This window comes from Phoenix dactylifera, chromosome 1 (assembly GCF_009389715.1).
Source record: "Phoenix dactylifera cultivar Barhee BC4 chromosome 1, palm_55x_up_171113_PBpolish2nd_filt_p, whole genome shotgun sequence".
In the NCBI taxonomy this organism is placed as follows: Eukaryota; Viridiplantae; Streptophyta; class Magnoliopsida; order Arecales; family Arecaceae; genus Phoenix; species Phoenix dactylifera.
Window position 1 is genome coordinate 16796738 of NC_052392.1, and position 11111 is coordinate 16807848.

Genomic DNA, 11111 nt, shown 5'->3' on the forward strand with positions numbered 1-11111 from the left:
ACCAAAGGGGTAAAAGGGTTCAACATTAGCTTCGGAAAAAATCAATTCTAAAAGGCTATAATAGATTGGAAATTAGTCCTAAAGATTTAATTAAATAATGCGAGTATGAGTAAAATTTAGATAAATTTTGAAGAAGCTGATATCAAAATTAGTCAAAGAGGCATATTATAAGAACATTTTTTATTCCTGCAACAACTTTACACATTTCCATAAAATCAAATCCTAGCATAACATAGCAAATATTACTTTTTTCTTTATTTCTAAAACTCTTCTATCTTTTTAACAAGAAACAAATATGGTTATATTTATCAGTCGGTTCAATAAATTCTACAACTATGAATAAGGATACCTAGCCACTATAAAGAGCATCTTCAATTGAATAGAATTTCTAGTTATGTTCTCTATCATTCTATTAGAGTTCTTTGTTCTTCCTATCTTACTGCTGCTCCCTTGTTAGATAGATCTTTCTCGGATAGAAAAAATGCACTATTTGACATCAAAGCCAGTCTGATTTGTGGTGTTCCACATTGATATTGAAGTTATGGTTCACCAAAGCGCCCACGACGCCCTAATGGTGGAGATTGATCCAACAAACATGGAAATCCAGTAGTTTTTGGAATAGATAGAGGATGATGTGCAATCAGATGGATCCTTCAAGCACCTTATCAATCTTTTCCACCTCTGTGCTCTAAATCATGAGCCAAGGCATCTTCCCCCACTTAATCAGAGTCTTCTAATATCATAATAAGCTTTTCTATATCAAAGCTGAGCATTCTGAGTTTCGTGAGAGGCTCAATCTAGAGGGCTTGCTGCCGCCACTAGCAGTAGGTTGTAATGATCTCTTTTGTTTAAAAGAAAATTTAAATAAATAAACATTGCACCTGGGAAATCGCAAATAAAAAGCTTATAGAAAAGTTGTGACAAAAACTCAGGTCAAAATGCCTGAAAAGAAGATGTTTTAGCTAGCATAACGCTTTCTCAAGACTTTCGAGTCCAAAATGGCCATAAAATCTTGCAGATGCGAAATTTGCCATCAGCTCCGAAGTTTGGAGAACTCACTCCAAATTCTCAACATTCATCATTGACCAGACTTTTAGATCATCCATCAGTCTGCATCAAATACAGAACCATCCATACGAGCTCAGACGACAGAAGCACGGCACTGCTCAAAACATTTTATACCATAAGGAACCGCGGCTCAAAATGATATCTTCCCAGACGTAAGTTGCATCTGGCTCAGAAAGAACGTAGTACAATACACATTCATAACTAAGAATATGACAAATTAAGAACCAAATACAGTTTCAACTTGGGAAAAAATGCCAGCCACAACAAAATGGATGAATTCATAACGCAGGACAAAACCATCTCAGCCAGAGCCATCATCTTCTTGGCAAGACATTAACAAGCAACAATTACTACCTTCTTTATCCCAATACAACAATATACTACAAGAAAATTCATCCAGTCTATAAAAGACCCAGAAAATTACCAAGCAAATAGCACAAACCAAACTTCATTATGCATTAAGAAACAACAATAATGTGAACATGTAGATCTTAATCACGACCAATGAAGGCTAGAGACCAAATATAACCATTTCACCGTAAACTATGTAACTACGTAGAAAGTAGGGTTCGATAAGGCTCCACTAACATCCAACATTTTCAGCCACCATGGAAATAAATCAGTCGCTCCTACCCCCATCACCTCCAGCATCATCAATATCAACAGTAAAATTATATTCCTGGTCACAGCCGAGATAGGAATCACACATGAAGTAAATCGTGTATGTCCTCCTTCCAACTTCTGAAGGGGCAGTAAAAACAAGCTTGACTTTGGCTTTCCGTTGCAGTGACACTCTTTTTATAGCTAGTAACTGATTTGTACTATCGCCCACCACAAGCCACCATCCTTCTTCTTTGGACTTCGGATATCTTGGAGCATCAACTGATCCAACCTCAGATCGCCCTTCTAGATCACGTTCCAGGGTAACCTGCAAAGTAATATCTTTCCCCGGCCTCACATCTTCACTGTCTAACACCTCATATGTCATATCAATGTTGGGGAAGCGGTTGCAAAATCGAGCAATGTCAAGCAGCTGAGAATCAGACATCTGCAAGAGTTCTCGTCTTTCATCATCCTCCATCTCCACTAGATCAAAAACAGTCTCAATGCTTCTTCCTGGATTTTCCTGACATCTCTTGGCTAACTCCTTTGTGAAATGGGGAAGTTGCAGAAGCATTGAATCACGCTCCCACATGCCCTGGGTCACCATCTGGCTCACCTCCATCGCAGAAAGAGCAAGGCTAAGCCATCCATTGCTAGAGATCACATCAACCATTGCCTGAAGCAACCTATGAGCAGATAGGAGCACCTCTCGCTGGTCTGCTGCTAGGTTCCCAACCACCGTGTGCCTTGAGAAGTGAGCTTGTAACAGCGCATTTGCCTTAACATGAGGATCCGTGCATTTGGGGTTCTCAAAGGAAAACCTCTGATGGTTAATCAGCTTTCTAATCAACTCCTCCTCACCAGGTCTAATTGGAAGCTGTGCATATTCTGAAGCGGATGCCAGGATTTCCAGAAGGCCCTTCATCTTAGTTTTTGGAGTCAAAGATGAACTGAATCGCTCAATTGTGGTGTAACTGATGTAGTAATATGAAGCGATCAAGCCAAGATTCAGAGGTTTAAGGTACATATCCTCTTCAACAGCAACACATTTGCTTGATTCCAAATCATTCAGTGCATTCTCCACGAGCTCAGAAAGGTGATCTGAAAGATGCCTGTGGCTAACACCTTGCAGATTATAGTAGTTTGGATTCTTGTTAAGCCTCCTATACATGAAAGTCCAAGTGAGATAATCTACAGCATCTTGCTTATTCTCCATAACTCCAACAACTACTTCAGCATTCAAATGGTCGTGCAGAAAGTGATGCAGATGACTCTCAACAGGAAAGGCTTCATAAAGGAACTTCTTGTAGTACTCCTTGCGAGGTGCATGGCACAAGATAACACACTTCCCAGAATTATCTATAAGAGGTCTGCTGGCATGACCCATCATTTGCAACAGGTCAGTGATGGGGTAGTCAGTATGAGCATTCTCTCGGCCATCATAATATTGGGTTCCCATAACCACAACCAAGTGCGCTGGCAATGACCTTCCCCAGCACAGAGAGCTGCTTGCAACACAAACTTGGATCCTTCCACTAAGGAACAACTGTGTTACAACTTCCTGATCAAAGTCACTAAGACCTTCATGCAAGTAGCCAACACCCAGGGGAAGTGTGTCTTTCAATGAGTCATCCTTGATCCCTGAAATGAAAGTCGTCATTTCCATCTCAGAACCAAGCAAAAATAGAGGTTTTTCCCCACTCTCCGCACTTGAGTAAGTACACAAGTCAAGCGCAGTCAGCCTGGCATGCTTCCTTGTGGGTACAAATACCAGGGCAGGTTTTCCATTCTTTGCATGTTGAACAATAGCAGTGTATGTTGGTTTTGTCATTGCCTGCATCCTTGCTTCAAAGTTTGCTATATCCACACCTTGAATGTGTATCTCTAATGGAACCGGCCGTACACCAGGTGGAAAATTGAAAAGTCCATGAGAAGTAGCACCAATCCATTCTCCAAGGTCCTTCGCATTTGCAAGTGAAGCTGAAAGTGCTACTATCCGGATGTTACTGCCAATGTGACTCGCAATACGCCTCATCCTGGAAACAATTACTTCCAGGACAGGACCTATTTCTCCCCCAATCAGATGAAGCTCATCGACAATGAAAAGGCTGACTTGCTGAATGTGTTTGCGCTGTTTCCACCGACGAGAGAGAGCATCCCATTTTTCTGGAGTACTGATTATAATCTGACCTCTCTCGAGCAGTTTTAGGTCAGTTGCTGGTTCACCTGTCAACTCCACGAGACGAATGCCAAGGCGCTTTCCAAATTTCTCCTCCCAATCACGGTATCTTTCCTTTGCAAGAGCTTCAATAGGAGCAATATATACAGCACGCATGACACCCTCAGATGCTTTTTGATGATTTCTCAACAATGCAAACTCTGCACATATGGTCTTCCCACTTCCGGTTGGAGCTGCAACCAAGACATTGTCGTCGGTGTTGTATAAGACAGTAAATACCTGAGTTTGGATGGGATTGAAATGCTTGAATGTGTCATAGAGAGCTTCATATGAAGGATTCCTCAAAGCAGTCACTGGCAAAGGTTGTAAATCCAGCAACTCAGTTGGTGGGGGGTATTTCTCTGGTAGAATCAAGTGTCTGAAACACACGGGTAAAACAGTCTGAGAGCCAAGCCATTTATCTGATACCACCCGTATGAAATATTGAGGTGGCAGTGGCTCATAGATTGGCACAGTGAAACTCAGGAAATGGTCTTCATCTATATACTGTTTCTTAAGCATGAAATACTCATGATGAAGGATGTATTCACCATCATTATCCTCAACAATAATCCAAAATGGCTCCACATATCCGTGGACTTTATCATCCCACTGGAAATCAGGCGTTATTGTCAGTTCAAAACCCAAAACTGTTCGAGTGATGGGTTGAACATGTGCTGCAAGGTTCAGCTTCGGCAACTGGTGTATAAACTTATGAAGTTGTCTCCCCATCTTAGGGTAACGAATCAACTCTCCAATCTCCTGTGAGGAGAGGTCGTAGTACCTCTCCCATGCCAAATCTTTTTTCTCAAGTTTCATCAAAATTTCATTTGGAATACCAGAAAATTGGCGCAATGGAGTCTGAACACTCCACATGCGTTTATTGACCATTTTACACAGATTCAAAGCCTTTTCTGCTAACTGAGCCCACCCCCTCTTCAACACGATCTCAAACAGAGCTCGTAAAAGACGCCCTGCGCTCTGCAAAAAGAATCAAAAGTTGAGTTGCAGTTAGGAAAAGAGATGGCAAAAAGAATTATATTCATGAAAATAAAAATTCATATATGAATAGACAAAACCAAAACAAATACCTGTCTGATGAAAACCATATCAGATGTCAATGAAAGACCGTCAAGTTTCAGCTGCGATATATATGCCTGCAGCAGAACATTGATCTTTGCACTGGGCTCTTCTAAACTTTCTTTGACAGGAATAGGCACACGGTCCAAGAGCTTAGCAAGTTCCATCTTCTCATCTTGCCTCACTGTCACATATTTAAATTCTTCACTGAGTGAGAATAACCTACAAAGCTCAATATCACCCATTGTCGGCTTCAGGTACTCATTATACGTGGATATTGTCCCATGAGTTATGTAATAGTAACTTGCAATGCGACCTAAATCGGTCACCTGGAAGTACCCACTCTTCCTGTCGTATTTGGTCAAATTATTTTTATCCAATACATTTGCAGCAGAATGTATCTGCAGCAGACAAAAACAAACAGAAATTAACAAAGAGAAATGTAAAGGTATGGCTCCCAACATGTTCCTACTAAACAAACAGACACTCCTATAAAACTTAACAACCAAAAGCTGCACTCAGTCCATGAGATCCAAATGCAACCAAGCAATGAAAAATCGCAGTGAAGTATCTCTGCCACACTAGGACTAGGATCACAAAATTTATGCATACAAAAACTAAAGGATGTAACAGAAGTAATACAAACTGAAGAAAATGTCCAACAACATCAAGTGGAAGACTCCCTTATAAAAGAGTTTCATAGCAAGAAACCATATGCATCAATATCTAAAAAAACACCTTATTTTAGGCAACGAAACTGCCAGCAGAGAACAATACTGGTAACAGGGAATGTGCTGATCAAAAAACGTCAAGCAATACATGGAGTAACTCCCGATATAGAAGTAAAAGCAAGACGTGTAGGCGGATTGACTCATCAAGTTCCTACTTCATTAGGATCTAAAAAAGTGAAGAAGTCAAGTGGGTGATAGAATCATATGGCTTTCAATGCATAATTCTGTACAATATGCTAGTTCTAAACTGCAATGTACCGTTCACATCACAGGACTAACAATAAACCCTTATTAAAAGGTTCCACAAACGTGTAAATTGGTATACAGAAACATGATGCTTTGTTTGAAAGCCAACGAAAGACAGAAATAGACACTCCCAGCCAGAAGATGTTCTCCTTTTTCCCTCCTAAACCAGTTATGCAGACTCTTCATTTGACACTGACAGACTACGTTCCAATGGCACCCAACTACATCCAGGTTTATCAAAAAATGGTGAGGATTACATGCATATGAAAGAGCAAGGGGAGGGGGGTGGGGGGGGGGGGTGAAGGAATGATAAGCCTTACCAGATCTGCTCTTCTTTCTTCCAATGTTTTGTCTCTGTCCAATATATCTGCTGGCAAACCGTAAAGAGTAGGATTCCGGAGCATGCGAATGTACAGGTAAGTGTACCCAATCCAGGTGCACGCTTCTCTAGCATTCTGAACTGTTCCCAGAACAATCTCTGCATTCAACTGATCAGCCAATTTTGATACAAACTGACTCTCAATAGGAAGCTGCTGGTTCATAAGTGAGAGGTAATATTGCAATTCACTATGTCCTGTTAAGATTATGCCTTCTCCATACGAGTCATACTGAGGCCTTCCTGCACGACCAAGCATCTGCATGACATCCAAAGGGCTTAGTTCAGTCCATGCTCCTTTCTCCGGATTATAAATTTGGGTCCCCTTTATGATTACTGTATGTGCCGGTAGATTAACACCCCATGCGAGAGTGGCGGTTGAAACCAACACTTGTACATGCCCATCTGCAAAAAGCTCCTCAACAAGATCACGGTCCACCCTTGCCATTCCAGCATGATGGATTGCAAAACCATATGGCAAGAGATCTTTGAGATCATTGCTTTTAACAAATTCTGTTTGACTGTGAAGAATCTCACGGCTTGCACTGTCATCCTTTAAAAACCGACCTAATGTATCATTAGCCAGAGCTGTGTCTCTTATTGCACGAGCAGTCTTGGCTGTTTCTTTCCTTGAGTGAACAAAGATAAGAACTTGATGCTTTCCTGCAGCAGCCATAACCTTCTCATAACAGATTTCATTCATCAACTGAAATCTCTGCAGAGGTTTCTTGACAGTTATACCAATATACTGTTGTGCAAGAGGGCAGGGTCTATAACTATTGTCAAAATGGAAAAGACCCTTTTTCGGATCAACACGTAAAAATAGTCCTACATCTTCATAGTTTGGAAGAGTAGCTGACAAGCCAACAAGTCGAATATGTTCCTTGGTTGTCTCAATCTGCCTAACAGTTCTTGCAACAATACTTTCAAGCACTGGCCCTCGGTTATCATGTAGAAGATGAATTTCATCAATTATAAGCAGCTTCACAAGCTGTGTATACGTTCTGTCCCCAGATTTTCTGGTGACAATATCCCACTTTTCAGGTGTGGTAACAATAATCTGAGTTTCTTCAATCTGCTGGCGAGTGAGTGTCTGGTCTCCACTGAGTTCCTTTACAACTACATTATAAGATTTCAGGCGATGAGACAAGTTTCCAACAACTTCAGCAACCAAAGCTTTCATTGGTGCCACATAAACAATCTTATATTTACTGTTGTCTAAAACCCCATCCTTTCTATTCAAACCAATCTGTTGAAGAATGGTGAGCATAGCAACATTAGTCTTTCCAGCACCAGTTGGAGCACACAAAAGTAGGTTCTCAGGGGAAAAAAGGGCAGTTTCATAAACTTTGCTCTGCACTCTATTCAGTTGCTTCATCCCCTCAAAGGCTGGTTGTGCCCAATCAGGCATCGCAGATATCTTCACGAGCTCCTCACCAGGGGCAAATGCTTTTTGCTTCAAAGCTGGCACATGGACTTCCTCATAGCCCTTGTGAGGAGTTCGATAAGATCCTGGAGGGAGCTCACACTTCTTGTTTGCCATCAGAAGGCCACCTTGATGAAAAGCAATGCTATCGAGATCAAGTAACTGGCGCTGGCCCTTCAACCACCCATTCTCCATATCTCTGTCAATGACCCTCCGATCCCTATCCCCATCCCCGATGCCACGGTCATCTTTTAATCGCCTAGCCTCCTCTCTTATGCTCTTCTCCAAGTTCTTCTGGCGCTCCTTTGCAGATGCTCTTGTGGCATGCAGCTGCTCCAAGATGGCAGTATGGCTTGGACCCATAGCTGTCATCTCTTCTTCAATCTTCTTCCGCTGCTCTTGATCTTCTGCCCTGGCCAGGCGAGTGCACCACACAATCTTGAGCCGGTTTCGGAGAAGTAATTTGATGAGGTCAAACTTATCATAGTCCAGCAGCATCACAAGCCGGTTCTCAACATCTCTATCGTCACCTTCAGCAAGTATTTTGAGCACGTCCTCCGCAAGCTTCTGGCTGTGCTGTGGGTCAATATCCTCATATGCCTGAGATATTTTCCTCTGAAGCCAATAGGCATCAATGTCCTGAACATTTATCATAAGCCCTTCATTGGCTTCTTCCATTTCATCATCATCTATTCCACCCATCTGCATAGCTCCAGCACCATTGGATTCCTGACCTTCATCATCATCATCATCATCTGATTCTTCCTGGACCTAAGCATATATAGGCAACAATCATTACTTATTAATTTATTCGAAGGGAAAATTGAGGTAAAAATATGGACAGAAAAATGTTATTACGTGTAAGTACCTGATCAAAATCACTCTCTTCTTCCTCTTCATCCTCTTCAAACTCCACTGCCACTCCAATATCATCATCCAGTGCTTCATCATTAACATTTGCAGTAGCCGATCCAGCAGCATCACCCCCATCCTGATAGTCTGTAATCAGCCTACCAATCGAGACGAGCTGATCAAAGACCTGGTTTGAAATGGGATTCAAGAGTTTCTCGATCTCCTTTTTCTTGTCAGGATTTTTAATCTTTTCATTCTTCAAAACAGCCAACACCTCATCTGCTGCTCCACTGAGGATGTCCTGCGGCTGCCCACCAAACTGCTGCTGGATCACACTGAGCAGCGCTTCATATGCTGCACGAGTCTCCTTGGTTTTTGGCTGGTACACAGCATCATCAGCAAGCGAGAGGACACTCTCCTCCTGGATGCGCCGCCGCTTGCTGTCCTTCCTCTGATCTGTGTCAAGTGATGGCTCCCGCTCTTTCTTCTTCTTCGACTTCTTGATCTTCTCCTCAAGCTCAGCAGGCTTCCCTCTGTATGCCCGGTCCCCAAAGTGCTTAGGATCAATTTTGCCCCACAGAGACTCTGGCTCTCCGGTGGGTTCATGGGTGTCACGGGGCCGAGAATCAGTGGTCAGAACAAGAGATGAGTTAGCACGGTACTCATACTGCTTGAACCGAGCATGGGCTTCGGCACCACCTCCCAGATGGGCCATGGTTGCTCAAAAGCCGACTGCAGCTGCACATATAATGACCAACCAAAATTTCAGCAAAGTATATCCAAACATCCACAAGAAGGAAAAAGAAATAAATCTAGTTGCCGAAGAAAAAGACGTCAGAAATTAACAAAAAAGGCGTTGCATGAACCTAATTAGTCTACAAAGGACAAGAAAACTTATACAGCAATAACACACAAAATAAACTGAATAAAGCAGCAGAACGCATACCAGAGGAAAGGGCACACGAGGTAGACACACTATTCTCCAAATTTTTCCATATAAATCACCTTTTTTTCCGTGATAGAAAAGCAAAGGCCTCCATGCTCAAAAAACGAGCAAAGGCCTGAACCTACCACATAACACATGGAAACGAAGTAAAACCGAGACATTGGATCAAAATAACAATCAAAACAATGAAAAAGACCCCATATTCGAGTTAAAAGCATTCCCGAAGCAATAATTCAGAAAGGATCTACGCAGAAATATCTAAAAAATAAAATCCCGGACTAAGATGGAGGCTGAACTATTGATTGTTCCTCCTCTTTCCCTATCCATATAACCAAAAACAAGAATCTACGAAGAGAAATGCATACAAAATCGAAAAATGGAGAATGATTAAAAATAGCATGGAACCCTAATCCCCGGTGTAGAGACAATAACCTAGACCTACTTCTCACTAACGATCTACGAAGCGATCGAACTGATGGAGTCTTACCGATTCGAAGCCGCTCCTCCCTCCTCCTCGGAAAAAATCTAGGGTTTCTTTTGGATTCTCTTCGCCGCTGCCACTCTCCCCTCTCAAGATCGAAACGGGAAAAAGGGTTTAGGCCTTTAGGGTCGCCAAGTAGGGCAGCTCGAGCGCTCCAACCGGCTATAAGAAGAAGTCTTAACCGCCTCTTATCCCATAAGGCGGTCGGCAGGTAAACGAGTAATGTTTGGACCGATTCCAGTACAGGCCCGGATCCGAATCCGATACGGAATTTGTGCTTATACAGGAACTAGGGAATTTAGGCACATGCCATGCACGTGCTAACAGGCTATCAAGCTATCTAATACAATATAATATAAAAATAATAAGAAATGATAGCATATTATTCTTGATGATCAGACATATACCATGGAGAGTGGATGAAAATTATATCAAATGGATAGCCATCTTTTCTTAAAAATAAAATTTATATGCTAAAATAGCAACAACATAGAGGTAGCCATCTCTTCTCTTTTGTATGCAACTTGTTTCTCAAGACAAGCCAGATAAAAATTTTACTCTGAAATGTTTTATTTTTTTCCTGCTAAAATGGATGGCTCATATATATTTAGTATGGATACATCCAAAAAAATCAAAGAACAATAAATTTTGAAGTGCTCTAAGCAGTTTTTTTTCTCCAACCCTCAAGGTCCTCCAGAATGTTTGGCTATGTACCAAGCCATTAGCCTCTTTGTAAATATGTTCACTTTCCAAATGGTTTACTGCAGGGGCCAACCAAACCTCCGTTGTTAAATAGTTATAGTAATAATCCATAAATAATATACCACTCTTAGCAACCTTCCACACCGGAGCATCAGCGATATGAGAGAGACGAATACGGAGCTGCTTCTCCTCCTTTTTATTTAAAAGACCTCTGTTGCTGGAAATTGGACCCGGGGGCCGCCGGAAGCCGGGGAAGGAGGAGCTCCGCTGCTGCAGGAGGCGGACGGCGGTGCGCCGGCTTGCTGCGTCCTCCACCGCGGGAGGGGTGTGCGAGTCCTGCAAGGAAAACCGGTGGCCGGGCTCCCCGGCGCCGGCCCTCCGA

General features: G+C 42.2%; 1 protein-coding gene across 3 annotated transcripts; it reads right to left on the reverse strand.

The window, feature by feature from the left end:
• Nucleotides 1–1401: 1401 nt before the first annotated feature.
• Nucleotides 1402–10196, reverse strand: LOC103722894 (DExH-box ATP-dependent RNA helicase DExH12-like). Of its 3 annotated transcripts, none has more exons than XM_039128197.1 (6): nucleotides 10034–10191; nucleotides 9547–9661; nucleotides 8617–9338; nucleotides 6267–8519; nucleotides 4981–5370; nucleotides 1402–4870 (listed from the first exon to the last, which is right to left on the reverse strand). In XM_039128197.1, exons 3-6 carry the CDS (start codon nucleotides 9313–9315, stop codon nucleotides 1688–1690), a joined length of 6525 nt encoding a protein of 2174 aa, XP_038984125.1. In that variant the 5' UTR covers nucleotides 9316–9338; nucleotides 9547–9661; nucleotides 10034–10191; the 3' UTR covers nucleotides 1402–1687. The 3 variants fall into 3 exon arrangements, with proteins under 3 accessions (XP_038984125.1, XP_038984121.1, XP_008811841.2); XM_039128193.1 differs by having other exon boundaries at nucleotides 9547–9667; XM_008813619.4 differs by lacking the exon at nucleotides 9547–9661 and having other exon boundaries at nucleotides 10034–10196.
• Between the last annotated feature and the right edge of the window lie 915 nt (nucleotides 10197–11111).